This window comes from Varanus komodoensis, unplaced genomic scaffold (assembly GCF_004798865.1).
Source record: "Varanus komodoensis strain SLA01 unplaced genomic scaffold, ASM479886v1 scaffold2, whole genome shotgun sequence".
In the NCBI taxonomy this organism is placed as follows: Eukaryota; Metazoa; Chordata; class Lepidosauria; order Squamata; family Varanidae; genus Varanus; species Varanus komodoensis.
In genome coordinates this window covers 9,992,228-10,007,209 of record NW_025335568.1, presented here as the reverse complement: position 1 = coordinate 10,007,209, position 14,982 = coordinate 9,992,228, and the positions used below count along the sequence as shown (strand labels likewise).

At 46.9% G+C, this 14,982-nt stretch overlaps 1 protein-coding gene across 1 annotated transcript in view; it reads left to right on the top strand.

The window, feature by feature from the left end:
• The window catches only part of ANTXR2 (ANTXR cell adhesion molecule 2), a 133,520-nt gene that overhangs the window by 17,040 nt on the left and 101,498 nt on the right, over positions 1–14,982 (top strand). The window contains exons 4-7 of the mRNA XM_044428233.1: positions 2,164–2,245; positions 2,586–2,693; positions 2,801–2,869; positions 3,512–3,592. Of these exons, the coding sequence (XP_044284168.1) occupies positions 2,164–2,245; positions 2,586–2,693; positions 2,801–2,869; positions 3,512–3,592 (340 nt within the window). The remainder of the gene's footprint in view (positions 1–2,163; positions 2,246–2,585; positions 2,694–2,800; positions 2,870–3,511; positions 3,593–14,982) is intronic.

The window sequence follows — 14,982 nt, the reverse complement described above, 5'->3', positions numbered from 1 at the left end:
GGAGGCAAAGAGGATGCTCTGCCTGCTCCCCAGTGTGCCAGGCACCAGTTAAACATCCATTCTGTGGAGAAGGAAGTCAGAATGGTGGAAAGCTGCAACGAGGAACCCTCATAACCCTTCCTCCCTCTGCCTGGTTCTGGCCAGCATCTTCCACCCTTTATCTTCCATCTTCCATCATCAGGCAAGCAGATGGTAGCTTTCTTTCTCTCGCTGCATAAGCAACATCTTTTCCTCTTTTTTCTTATTTGTTGGGTCCCATAATGGAAGGAGGTCTGGAGATGTCAGCTGGGAACCCGCCACAGTGTTGATGTGAATGGCTGTCCGGGTGATGAAGCACTGACTGTACCAGCTTCACAGGTGCCATGTTGGGCTGAGCAGGTACCTGGGCAAGAAGGTGGCGGTCACTTTCGTCATGGCCCCTTGTACCCCATGGCTTTCCAGGGTAGTTTTGAAGGTGCCAGTGCCTTGGTCACAGCCAGAAACTTGAGCATGGGTGTGCAAGTGTGGCGGAGAGACATTCTGCAGCCAGCCAGGTGTGTGCGCTCGGGGGCAATTGCTGTACCCTCCCTACCCCACGGTAGAGGTGTGTGTGCGTTAGGACTAGCTGCAGTGGCCAAGGTATATAAAAGGAATGGTGCTCAACACATTCCACCACCACAGGATGAGTTGGATGGGCTCTGCAGCTTGCAAATGGGTATTTCTGTGTTGAGAGGAAAAGGTACTGATGAACCAGTGCTGGAGTTGTGTGTCCAAGGATGGGTGAAGAGGGTGTCTGCTGTGGTACCAGACTGGAGTTCTAGCACATATGAGATGTGTAGAGCCGTAGCATGTTTCACACTTCTGGCTGGGGTGCTTGCTCTGCAGAAGGAGGATACACCAGGTAGAGATGTTGGAATGAGTAGACCTGAGGAGCCATGAGCTGAAACTCAGTCTGTCACCAGCCTGGTGCTCCAGAGCCAGGGTGCAGAATCTTCTTTAGCCCAGGGTCTGAATTCAGTTTTCGAGATGCTCTTGGGGATAACTTTCCAGTGGTGTTCAGGGCCAAGGGCAAAATGGCGCATGGCAAAAATACTAGAAATACCTCAAATGCCAGCATAGTTTAAAGCTTTTCCAGGAATGAAGCCTTGGGAGATACAAATCAACCTTTTAGATGGTGGATGAGGAGGGACCTGTGCAAAACCAGGAAACCACCAAACAATCCATGGCCAGGGGAAGTGGTGTGGCTTTCTGAAGAAGGCTGGCACACTAGATTGGGATCCCAGGCAGACTGAATTTAGCCTACAGGGCTGAGGTCCCATGCCCCTGTTCTAGATAATGTGAGAGGAGCAACCAGGCTGAACCGTGGTCTTTTGAGTTGGTGGAGAACTTGCATATGTAACTCTCTCTGTCCCCTTGTTCTGCTTCCTCCACCTCTCTCTCTCTAGCAACATCTCCCATCCTTTACTTTATCTTGTTCCATCATACTAGTGGGCAGATGGTAACTTTCTCTCTCTTGCTGCGGAAGCAAATTTTTCTTCATCTTTTTTCTTATTCGTCGGGCCCCGTGGTGGAAATAGGTCTGGAGATGTCAGGGATCGCTGGAAGGTCTTGGTTGTATGCTGGATAAATAAAACTGAACTGATTGCATGCGAGCTATTTTTTGCACCACGAAATCTGTTTCAGAAAACTGGAACTCGATTTGTCGTTTGTTTCTTGGCAGCAGAACTGCCGGAGCCTGTGGACAGGCTGCCACTCATGGCTGGCAAGCACAGAGTGTCTGCTTTGTAATCTGCATTCGTACATAATCAGTTTCAAGTTGTTTTCAATAGACGCCGAGTGTAAAATATTTTGGATTAAACAGATTGCATTGACTTTACGTAACTCACTCAGCTGCCATCTATAGCACACAGCATGTCGTCCGTTGCAAAAGGACCGCCAGCGTGGATATAGATTGCTTTCTGCTAGTTTTCCTAATCCACCTTTCAAATGTGGGGAGTGTGGTGGAAGGCAAATTACGAGGGTTTTGTCCACTCTCACTTTGCAAACAGAACTTTTGCAATGGCAATACAAATAAATAAATACCGTTCTGAAGACGTGTATATTAATTCTGTCAGTTCTTCCAGCTTTGCCTTTTGATGGGCACTAGTTTGATAATCTTTTGCTTTACTTTTCTCTTATCCTTAGAGGAGAAATTAAGAAAGGCCTTGAGAAGTTAGGAAATGTTTCTCCAGGAGGTGAAACGTATATGCATGAAGGATTAAAAGAAGTAAGTCACTTTCCATACTCTTTTAATTAAACTGGCTCTAAAAAGCACCTCACCCTCTTGGATCCTTTGTGACGGGGTAATATTTATATCTTTGGCACATGTGCAGCTATTTCATGGTCCTAATTCACAGCCTCTCTGCATCTGCTTTATACCAAAAACAGCTGGGCAAAGACACAAATAATGTCATGTCTGCTTTTGGCCCCAGTTTGATGGACCCTCGGTTCATCAGAAATAATCAGTCATTTTTACTGTCTGCATCTCTTCCCTGATACCTTTATTCTCCCACAACCGTCCTGCCCCTCTAGTGCGATTGGGATATCATGCATACTTTGCTTTTCAGGCAAATAACCAAATCCAGAATGCAGGGGGCTCGAAGTCAAATAGCATCATCATTGCTCTGACAGATGGGAAGTTGGAAGGCCTGATACCGCAGTATGCAAAGAAAGAGGTGAGTGCCACATCGAGTCGGCGCTCCTGCCGCTTTCAGTGCTTGCCCTGTGCGCCACATTCTAGCCGATGCCCAACTATGCTTTCCTCTCGTTCTCTCTGGAACAGGCAGATCTGGCCAGGAATCTGGGAGCACGGGTTTACTGTGTTGGAGTGCTCAATTTTAACCAAGAGCAGGTAAGGGAACAATCTTTTCGATGTTCCTTATTTATTTCATTTGTACCCTGTTTTTCCCTCAAGAAAGCCGTGTTCAAGGCGGAAGTAAGAAGTACGCATGCAAAACACCACACCACCTTACAGGAGCTTTTGATCTGTAAAAACAAATCAAGAAGCAAGACACAGTTGTGATATTAATTAAGGATATTGTTAGTTTGGGATCCAAGAAAGGAACTCGAACGCCCGTTGCACTGTTATGTGTGCTGTATTCCATTCCTGTGGTTTCCATGGCTGAGAAGACAAACTGCTTTCAAGCTGCCTTTTGCCTGTTCTGCAGTGATGACCGATGTAATGATCTCACAAAACTGGGCTCCGTCTGCTTCTTGATTGTCCCCTGGGAGTGCATTTCACTGTTTTGGATCCTTACTATAAAAACTTTGTGTGTCAGCCTTTCCTATCCTGCTGCCTTCCAGATGTATCAGGCTGGAACACCCCTGGCTGTTGGCCATGCTGGCTGGAAAACTGGGGTGTTGTACTCCAACACATCTGCAGGGCACTAGGTTAGGGAGAGCTGGGGTGTGTGTAGGGGTGTGTGTGTGTGTGTAACGGCTGCTGGTACAGTCTGTATCACTCTGCAAGAAATCTTTGTGTTTCCTTCCCTAGTTGGAAAGTATAGCTGATTCAAAAGAGCAAGTCTTCCCAGTGAAGGAAGGATTCCAAGCACTCCGAGGGATAATTAATTCTGTGAGTACTCCCAAAAGCATGTATCTTGCTTAACTTTTAAGGGTAGGAGGTTTGGACTTTTAAGAAATGTCTGCTTTTGTGATTCCAGCCCTTTACATTTGTGACATGTTACCAGGCCGTTGTCTAGTGAGCGAACCTCTTCTCCAGGTCCACGTTCTTGAGCAAGGGTTCAATCCCACGTGTGGACTCTCATTTGGAGACTGGAGGAGAGCTTCCTTTTGACCTGCTGCTCAGCTTTGGCTCCTGCAGAAGCATTCTCTGGTGGGCTCCAGAGCTCAGTGTTCCTGTTGAACTTCCTCATGCCCAGGTGGGAAGAAGTGAAGGCAGGTTGCAGGTAGAGACAGTGCATCGAACTTGCTGCCTTTGTTTTCCACATTCTGCTGCGTGAGATGATAGATGGGCTCCGTTTTCTCCGCCAGAGCTTGAGGGCTTGATCTCAGTTGCAGATCGTGGTAGCGAGCTGTGTGAAAATGCATGGCCCCATGGGCACGGGCATGGGACCAGCTCCCATGATCCCAGTGCATTGGACTGCAATACCCATAATTCCCTGGATCCTCTATCATATCTGGAGGGAAGGGAAGGCTGGTGTAGAACTTCTTCCTGAAACGCAATTGATTGGTACTTCATGACACTGTTCCTGACTTTGTGTGAGCTGGCTGAGTGGTAAAAAAGAAAGTATAGTTGTTCAAATGAAAACTAAACTTGTGGGTATGTGTGTGTATGTGTGTGTGCATGCAAATTGAGATAACTGTAGCACCTCAATTTAAATGTGAGCTACACCCTGCAAACAGGAGAGCTGGCATTTATATCTATCTATTATAGGAAATCTATTTTGGAGGAAAAACATATGGATAGTGTTTAATTCCTAAAACAGACTCTTTAAATGAAGCTCCACTTTGCTGCTTGGTGAAGTCTTTGGTTTACAGATGGCAAGCTGAGCAAATGCTTGAGTGTTCTCTGCGCTGGAAATACTGAGTATTTCTTTGCTTAAAGAAAATCTTTGCTGTGCTGAAAGTTTTTGATTTTTATTTTGGTTTTCATATATTCCTGGCTGCATGTACTGCAGTGCTGAAGAAAGAGATTCTGCAGCAAGGAAGGCTGAATTCTGAAACAAATTAAAATGCATGCAAAACAAGCAGGGTTTTTTTTTTTGTTTGTTTTTTGGCATCTGCTCAGCTGCAGAATGGCAATGGTGTGTGTGTGTGTGTGTGTGAGAGAGAGAGAGAGAGAGAGAAAGAGAGAGAGAGAGAGAGAGAGAGAGAGAGAGAGAGAGAGAGAGAGAGAATGAGAGAGAGAGAGAGAAGGGATTTGAAATGTCAGTGAGGAGAGTTAAGGAGTTTGCACATGACCAGTCAGCCACTCTATCATGGGATTGCTTCATTCCAGGGGTGTGCAGAACCAAAGGCAAACAGGATGAGATAAGGCCAAAAATATCCCAGATTCTAGTATCTGTTAGCTTAAAAGCTCCCACTGCCACTAACCAAGCTTTAGGAGAGGCGTGTTAGCTTTGTAGAATTGGGGGGAAATGGCATGAAAACTTGGAAATCTTCCAATGGTTTGTTGTCAGGGAAAAGGTATGTGGCTACCTGGGAGCTCTGGAGATCTGGATTGGGCTGCCGCTCCTGTTTTCAGTCCCTGCAGAAGAGTAAAATTTACGCTTTCTTGTCCAAAGATGGGTCAGTACTTGCCGAATCGTACCTGACTAGTTAGGCTTAGATGACCTCTTCTCTTTTCTCCGGCTCCATTCCCTCCTCGTGCAAAATGGCGGATAGTCATACAGACTTGCTTGACTTAGTGAGCTGTGAGCATTTCCCCAGATAAGGCATCTGAGATACTTTGAACTCTAGAAAGCACTATAAAAACATGAAGGATTATTTGGTGAGGTGTGTGAGTTCAGACATTCTGGAACCTTATAAGGAACTTTGTGATGGCCAGTTGTAGGTTTCCGTCTTTATTTAATGAGTCATTGGACTGTTTGAGGACAAGGTTCAGTACATACAGTGTTGCTTGATAGTGAGAGAGTTGCTTTGTTTTACCCAGGGTTTTCTGCTCTGAGTAGAAAACAAGTCTCTGAAGCTCACCGGAAGCTGGGCTGCCTCTTCATCGCCTTGGAATCAGGTGTTCCTGGAGCAAAGCCAGTGGGCATTTTTCTCTGGACTTTGGGCCTTTCTTGTACACTCCCTGGCTAAGATCCTGTGTCCAGGTCTGGGCACCTAAGTTTTAAAATGATTCAGAAAAGCTAGAAAGGGTACAGAGGAGGGCAACGAGGATGATTCAGGGTCTGGAGCAAAGCCCTGTGAGGTGAGATTGAGAGAATGGGGCATGTTTAGCTTCAAGAAGAGAAGACTGAGGGGAGATATGATAGCACTCTACAAGTACCTGAAAGGCTGTCACAAAAAGGAAGGACAAGGAAGGGCTTCTGGTTCATTCCAGAGAGCAGGGCACGGAATAATGGACTTAAGTTAAAAGAAACCAGATTTAGACTAGTCACCAGAAGGAATTTCCTCACAGTCAGAGCAGTACAGCAAAGGAACCTATTGCCTGGGGAAGTTGTGGGGTTTCCCACACTGGAGACATCCAAAAAGGATTTGGACATTCATCTAAATGCGATGGTGTAGCTTAGTGTCCTGCAATAGCAGGGGGTTGAACCTGATGACCTTCTGGGCCCTTCCAACTATTCCGACTGCTACTGAATGATTCGAAGGTGCTTGCTAAGGTGTGTCCATCACCTGAGATGCCAGCAATTTGGGGTTCTGGTTGGCTGGGACTTTCTACATCATGCATGCTGAATTGCAAACATGGGGGTCAAAACTGTCTTTCTGGGATCCCAAACTGACCTGCTTGGCTTCCCCAGATAGACAGCCCCCCTCCCTCTATCACTTCCTGTTCATTGTTTGGTAATCCAAATGCTTTGGGGCAGTCCTCCCACCATAGTATAAGGTTGAAATGCCTCTTCTAAGGTTGAGCTACTGACAGTAAGGGATTTATGCTAAAATATGCTGGCATTTGTATTTGTTTGGTATCACACCTTTTGCCTCTGGCCTTGCCCTTTCTTGGAATGCGGCCCTCAGTTGTCTCTCTGAAGCTGAATTTGCCCTCAGTCTGGAAGTGGCTTCATACTCCTGTCCTATCGGTAAAGCATCTGCACTGCCATTTTGAGAAGGGGCTTCTCGCCACAACATTCCAGTTTCTCCCTCCATCTTCCTCTACCCCCACACTTTTGCATTCTTTAAACGTGCAAGTCAGCTCAACAAATCTTCAGGCCAGTATGGATGCTACCTGAAAAGTCCAGTTCAGCCTTACCTGCCTTATCATTCTGCAGAGGTCCTATGTGCAAGACAGACAGACAGACCTATAATTGTAGGTTAAAATTATGTGGTTCTTTCCCAGATTAAAACATTTAGGAAGCAACAGTCTTTGCACATAAGATTTTGAGCATATAAGGCTGCAGGTTGCATTCATGTGGAGCTGAAACAGCTGTATTTTTGTGGAAGATGTTCCATGTGCCTTCACAAGAGATAGTTGCATAAGAAAAGCAATGAGTTGGCCAAGCAGTTGGTAGCTTGGCTGTCTAGTTGTTTAGGTCTACAGTTCCTGTGATCCTTCGCCCTTGGCTATGGTGGCACGGCTCATGGGAACTGAAGGTCAAAACATCTGGAGCGTGACAAGTGGCCATCAGTGAGATAGATGGTGAAATGGAATTGGTTACAGTCACTCCTTGTAAAAGGGTGTTCTTCAGTCTACAAGAACCGAGCAGGGCTGTCATGGGGGTCACCAGAGTCAGAGATGATTTGACAGCACAGAACAACAGAAATGTAGAGCCGACACTCACTCATATCTTCTTATGTGGTTGACTTGTTGAGTGGATGTGCTTATCCCCCAGTTGCTGGGAAATAGCAAAAGCAGTCCAGCAGGTGGCTGGAGAGTTTGGGCAATGGACAAGAAGGAGCTCAGGAGATGGGAAACTGAGGCATGGTGGCAGTGGCTGGAATGTGGTGGCTTGGACCAGCATGTGCCAGTTTGCTTTGGCCAGTGGATCAGTCCGAGTGGCTTGAGGCTTGCGTGGGTATGCTGGACACATGTTCTTGGGGTCTGGAAGACCCTCTTGACTCCTTCCAGCATTCTGCAGAGAGCTGGCAGTGCAGTCCTAGGCACTGAGGGGAATCCTACTGAACTCTGTGGGACTTTGGCCACAGGTAGTCCCAGTTTGGTAACAGGCTTCTGTGGCTTGATTTCCATCATGGATCTAGTAGAGGGGGATGGGAGTTGTGGGCTGGGGAAGCTGAAATCATCTTCACTGGCATTGTTTACATGCTGGCAAGTCTGCTTTCCTCAAATTAGCATTGGTTCCTTAGCTTTGAAAAACAGACACCTAAAGTTTTGATGAAGGGGGACCAGCAGAGCAGCCAGAATGTGGCTGCTATGAAAATATTGCATTATGTAGAATACTTAAACAATGCTCAACACGTATGTACAATTCTTTGCTGCTACAGCTTGGCTGCCAAGGAACTTTTGCAATCTTTTCTGGTGTTGTTAACGTCTCCCAACTTTATGAAAGATTTAAATGAACACAGACTTGTCAAAATAAATAAATCCAAGTGGAACATTGAGTGGCTTAAGAAGAAATGCTGAAGGCAACTTAGTTATCCAATCAGTAATGGTTTACTGATCTGGTTTGGCTGATAATTATCTGGAAGTATGGCTTCACGAGCAAGCGGAATAAATGCTTTGGCAATGTAAAATTTCAGGGCTTGCAAGTGTATAAGTTTCTCTCCCACACAGCAGGATTTTAATGCAGATATTAGCCTCTTTTAGAAGAGCTACTTGGGTGGAAATAAAAAAATGATGCTTGGTTAGAAGTGACTTAGCGAGGAAAGGCAGGCAGAATTCTTAGCCTTGCAGAGAAATGCTCTTCTTGTATGTATACTGGACCTGTGCCAGACCTGGAAGTATTAGCAGCTTGTTTGCCTGTTTAGGCTTCGTTGGAATGATCAAAGCCAGCATGGTCTGGTGGGAAGAGTACCTTGGATGCCCGGGTTCAAATCTTCCTTCAACCACAATTCTTGGGAAGTTTGCAGAAAGGTAGCAAGCAGAAGTGTAGCAAGAGCTATCACAGGTAGAGGGGTGGTGCTGGTACTTGCTGTGTTGTTTCTCCACTACTCCTGGCATGTCCCAGCCAACGCGCAGACCTCTTTCATCTGACTGGCACCCAGTTTGGATGCAGGGTACTACCTCAGATGACCTACTTTGGCCTTCCCCAACCTTTCAGGACCCCGTCATTCAACTCATCTGGTGAGGGAGACTCCAGGTGGGGAGGACTGGCCTGTGTCTACCGCACTCTTGTGTGTTCACCTCCTGCCTCAGTTTATCTCCTCCTCCTGGGAAAAAGGCTGCAAGCAGGCTTGGTATGTGGGTGTATGTGACTCGAGGCCTTGATTATGAGCTCACATCTCTTGGCTGTGGTGTTTATTTGCTTGTTTATTTTATTTATCTATTGCATTGTATGTTGCCCTGTAGCTGGAGGCTGTTTGTACACACGCTGTGAGAGCACTGCAGAGAACTGGCTCCATTGCCACTTGGGTCGTGTGTGGTTTGGAGCCTCAGTTAGAAGACATTCAGCCCTCTCAACCTTTGTGCACACGCAGAAAGGTTAGGAGAAGCTGAGGCCAGTGTCACAGCACGAACCTCTCTGTTTCCAGAGTGACAGAGGCAAACAGCTGGCAGGAGGCCCGCTGCTCTTAGCCCTTCCTGCTGTGCTGAAACTTTGCTCTTCCAGTTCTCTCCTACAATGTCCTGCTCTGGATTCAGCTGAGCAGAAAGCACAGATTCCTGCAAGGGGCCAGAAGGAAGAAGTGCCTGCCACCACATAGGCAGCCGGGCCCTTGCACTGTCTCGCTGACAGGACAGAAACCGTTTCCAGGGAGCATGTGATTAGCAATTATGGCTCTCCTTAATTGGGACATTTCCTGGAGGAGGAAAAATATGCTGGGGATGTGTGTGCTAGGGCAGCCGGAAGTGACCCATTAAATGCTGAAAGCAGTGAAGGGAGGAGGAAGACGAGCAGGAGGAGAAGGAGCAAGGGAGGCGGTAAGTGAGCACTGAGGAAAATTACACCGATTATATCACACTCTTCTTTAATCCACATGGATAGCCTAATGCTCGAACTGCGCTTGCTGCGAGATTTAGAACAAGCAAGTTAGAGTTTCTGTTCCGGCAGCCGAGATGCAGGAATAGCAGGGAGCTGGGCAGGGGAATGACTGAGCCGAGTTGTTAAAGCGATTCAATGGCCTGGAAATGGAATATTTCCCTGTTCCTACCCTTCAGTATTTTACAGGGCTTAATTTGACATCCTCTGACATATTACAAATCATCTAATCTTCTGGTGCACAGAGGGCTTATCTGTTAAGTTTCCAGGTGCTCTCCACTCCTCCCTCTTATCTCCACTCATCCTGGTTTTTCTTCTCTGTGCGCATGCATGTGTTCAGCGTATGATTTAGATTCAGCATGTCAGATACTCCTCAACTGCTTTCACTTTCATTATATAACTGATACTGTAAACTCACTTAATACAGCCCAGCTTCAGAGCACAGCTCTTGGTCCTCTCCATTCTCTGCTCCTTCTCTCAGCCTCTTCTGCATCTGTCTCACTGATTCTCCCAAGGCTTACTGGGAAGCAGGGCTTGCCAGAATTTTGCTCTAACATTTCTTTCAGAGAGCTCCTGAGCATTAGTCCCTGTACTGCCACCATTTCTGCTATTAAAGTACTGGGCTGTGAACCTTCCTTATGTATTATCATTGCAGCCTCTGGCTTGGCCATGTCCTACAGAGCGTGTTGCTTGTTGCTTGGAATTCAGTTTTGCTTAGCATATTCTCATGTCATTGATCCCGCTGGGACTCAGCCCTACCCAGATCCAGCTTCTAGTCCACACAGAATTTGGCCGACTCTCCTTCCTGGATTCAGTCCTGCAAAAATCAGCTTTGGATTCTAGTAGGCCTTATAAAGACTTTGGCACTGGCTTGGTAGTCTTATACTGGAGAGAGTGATGCCTTGATGCCTTTAAGATTTTACACATTCTCCAGTGGATTGCAAAAAAAGGCTGCAATCCTAATTCCATTTATAGAATTTATAATTCAGTGAAAATCAGTCGGATGGGTTTGGATGAACAGAGACTCCACACTCACAAGCTGCACTTCAGTGTTGTATTGGTCTGTGTATTTCTTGAAGTATTTGAACATGATGCTGGAGGAGAGCTCTGCAGATTCCCTGGACTAACAGTGTGTCCTAGTCTGGATCAAGCCGGAATTTACCCTGGAACCAACAATGACAAAACTGAAGCTGTTGTATTTTGGGCAGATCATGTGGAGGCAGTTCTCCCTGGAGAAATCCTAACAAGCCAGGGGAAGTCAAAGGAAGTCAATAGAAGAAGAGGAGGACCAAATATGATATGGATTGAATTCACAAAGGAAGCTACAGCCTTGAACTTGAAAGAGCAGAGTAGAGCTGTCCTGGACAGGACAATCTTGGAGGGTTTTCATTCATAAGGCTGGCGTAAGTTGGAGACAACTTGACCGCACGTAAGAACAATTCAGCCGAGAGTGTTCTCATTATCCGTGTGGTTCCCCAATTGAGCCTGACAGGGGAGCAGAGGAAGGGGCGCCACCTCCCCCATGTGATCCAAACAGTAAAATACATGGTTGGTTCTGACCTCAGAGAGGTGCTTCAGCCCTTCCCAAGGGCCAGGGCCACCCTGGCACGTGTGGTGCCTGCATGCTTGAATCCTATTTGGCTCCAGCAATGGCTTTTAGGGCACAGTCCTGTGCTTTCAGCAGCTTATGCTTCCTCCTTTGGTGCCTCCTCTTGGGGTGGGCTATTCTTGATGTGGGAAATCAGCGGCTCGGTGCCAGACCATCGTTTTCTGCATAATTGTTGGAGCGGTGCCTGAATTAGTCAGTCCGGAGTGGCTTCTCTATCCTGCCAGTAATCTATGGATTGGCCCCGAGTGGAATTTCTGTCTCCCCTTCCACTGCTTATCTCCTAGCACATTTTTTGTAAAAATTCACATATATTTGGGGAAGATTGTTCACAATCAGACCTTACCAGAGGATACAATAAACTTTTGCTTGGCTGCCTCCCAGTTTTCTCCCGTGTTCCTCTTTCTGCTGTTTGCTACGCTGCACCTTCTTCTGGAACTGTTCTTTGTTTGCCAAACCACTTTCTCCCTTTACTTTTTCTGTATTATTGACTCTTTTCAAAGCAACAATGAGCAGGAAAAATTAAAGCCATTTTCTCTGAAGTTGTTTGGTTCACTTAGGATCTCTATTTGGTGCATACAAGATGAGCTGATAAAGTTATCACCCCTCCTCCTCCTTTCTTCATGAACTATTTCAAGATGCCTAGCCCAGCCTTTTTGGTCCCATCCTTCCCCTCAGTCTCTCCACCTGATTGCCACCTGATTTCTCTCCCCTGCAGACTTGAGCAATCGGATTAGATGATGCTGTAGGGAACCACATGTGCTGCTCTTGCAGTCCGAAACATGGCTAGTATCAGGCTAGTGTTGAATGTGTGTGCATCTGAGATTCCTGGCTGATCTGGTATCCTAGATACTTGCACTTTGCCACCTGCAGGTACGTCTTCCCAGTGTGTGAGGTAGCAGTTGTAAGGTCTGGGGGAACTGCATGGCTTCTGTTTCAAGGTTGATGGAGCCTGCCAAATTATGGCCCGTTGAGCCGTTCACTGGGTTAAAAAAAGCAAAGCAACTAGGGCATGGTTATTAGACGTACAGCTGAACAGCAGCTTGCCTGGAGTGCAGTCCTATGCATAGTTAGACAGAAAAATCAGCGTACAACTCCGGTGTTCCCCTGAGAGCATGGCTGGCTAGCGTGTGCCTGGAGCTAGAGGACTTTTCCTGTTTAATCATGCCTAGGAACGCACCCTTAATTCTTCCACTCAGCAGAGCCTCTTACTATCCTGTAACAAAACTTCTGTTTGTAAAGATGGTCCAGCAAGCAAAGTAACATCTTCATGCTGTGCCATGCATGGTGTATTACGCAAAATAACTTCCCCTTCCATAGTTCCTTTTTTCCCTTGAAAACGTACTTCCCCTTTATTGCCGCGTCCACACACGTGTGGGGGAGCACGGAGAGGCAGGTGTTCCCTTTAAAGACACACGGCTCTGAAGGGGAGGCAGGACCGCGCGTGCTTGATCTGCTGGCACAGTGTGCACATCACAAATATGTGGATGAAACTCTTCCTCGGATGCTTCTCCCCTGTTCACATAGCCAGGGGATGGCAGGCCCCCAGTGCTGCTCTGGCATCCTGCTGAACCCAGGGTGTCTGAGGAAAGCAGATATAGTGGAGTGGGGGAACAGCATGCCTAGTGGCTTCAGAGCACCGGAAGGCGTCGCCAGAGAGCACTGCTGCCAGAGAGTGCTTGGGAGCAACCTGGGCAGAGGCCTTCTCGGCGGCCTTCCCCAGACTGTGGATCTCCCCATGGAGGGAGGGAGGCCTGTTGCTTGTAATGCATGTAATGTATTTTCTTTTTAAAAGCAAGCTTGATGAGTGCTTGTAAGCTGCCTTGAGTACCATATTTGGTGGAAAGGTGGGGTACAAATGAAACATAAATAAATGCAGATTGGACAGTCTCTGGAAAAGCTGTTGCGATCCCTGGCATGGGCAGCTGCTTTGTAGGGGCTGCAGACAGTCTGCATCTATGCCCAGTTATTCAGGCTTGTGCCAGAAGCAAAGACCATGAGGGACATAAGAAAACCCATGCTGCATCAGGCCAAGGCTCTGTCCAGTCCTGGACTCCATTCACGCAGTGGCAAACCAGCTGCCCACAGGGTCCCCCAGGTGGATGGGTGCAAGGCCTCCACCTGCCCAACTGGTTTATGCGGGCATGGCACCTCTAGTACAGCAGGTAGCAACATGGCCACCAAGGCAAGTAGCCACTGGTAGCCTCCTCCCGTATGAGCCTGTCCAGTGCCCTTTTAAAGCCATCCAAATTTTTTGCTAAGCTAAACACTCCAGTTGTAACCATTTGTGATAGAAGAGTTGCTCCAACCTCCAGTGTTGTGGAAATACAACTGAAACACCCAGTGTCCATTTCCTTCTGCAGTTCCTGTGACTAATCTAATCACATGCAACTGGAAACAATCACAGATCCTTTCCTTCTTTTCTTTTGCCTTGGTTCAGCTTCTTTTTTCCCCGTCTTCCCCTGTTTTCAAAATTTTGATTGTTGCTTACTTGGGGCTGGGACCTGTGCTCTGTAAAGCATCATATACATGGCTGGCTGTATAGAATATATTGCAGATGGCAGTGAAACCATGGAAAATTAGGGCCACAGCAGTGGATGGATGGAGAGGAACTTTCTTTCAGGATTCCTGGCTTGCCAGTAAACATTCTAGCACCAGCCCAAAATGCAAAACGCACTGCCTGCCGAGGGAAAACCGTCTAGCCAGCTAAAGAAGCAAGTGGAGTGGTTTATCTGCCCTTCTTGGGTAGGCCTTCGGTGACTTCTGGACTGCTTTGCTGTTAAGTGAATAATCGGGTGCAACGTTGTCTTTCTCTCGCCGTCTTTTTTGTTCCTCTCCATTAGTGGGCTCTGTGCTGTAACCTCAGGAAGTTGACGTAATTGTGCCAGGCCTCTCTGAGACTACGAATGATTCCGAGGATTCAAAGAAGATCCCACTGTTTATGTAAATACTGTCTGCTTCCTTCTTTTTGCTGTGCTAGCAGTTCAGTTTCTTCTAGGTGCCACTGATACCCCATCAGGGTTCTTGCCTAGAAGGCCCTCAAGCTGTTACTTGCCCTCACTTTGAAATATTTTGATCCACCATTGCTTATATCAGGGATTCAGAACCACTGTTCCTAAATCTGGCCTGCCTAGAGTCCCGGCCCACCCGCTGGGTTTCAACAGAATGAAGAGAGCCACATGCCTTTCTCCCAACCACCAGTCCTTGGGTGGTCTTCTGGTTTTGTGCAATTTCTTCCCCACTCCAAAATCTTGAAATGCTTCTTGGTTACTTCCAGTAAGCGCTTTAAGCTGCAATAGGCTAGTCTTGGTGGCAGTTTTGGCCTTAGACCTTTTGCCTTCTGCTGGAATGCAACCCCTGAGTGGAATTTGGCCCTCGGGATACAAGGGGTTTAAGACCAGTGGGGTCTTTGACTCATCTTTCATTTTCTGCATTTTTCTAAATCCTAAGCGAAAAACAATCTGGGAACATAGCGCCCAGCTTCAGGAAGCATCATTTAGGTGTCTGTCTTCCATATTAGTGCTGCAGATATTGCCTTCCTGTTGTCTTCTGGGACTTTCTTCAAGCGGACTATTTTGCCCTTATTAAGTAGCACAGGGATAACACCCATTCTGCCTTCGTTTGAAGGAGGAATTAAAA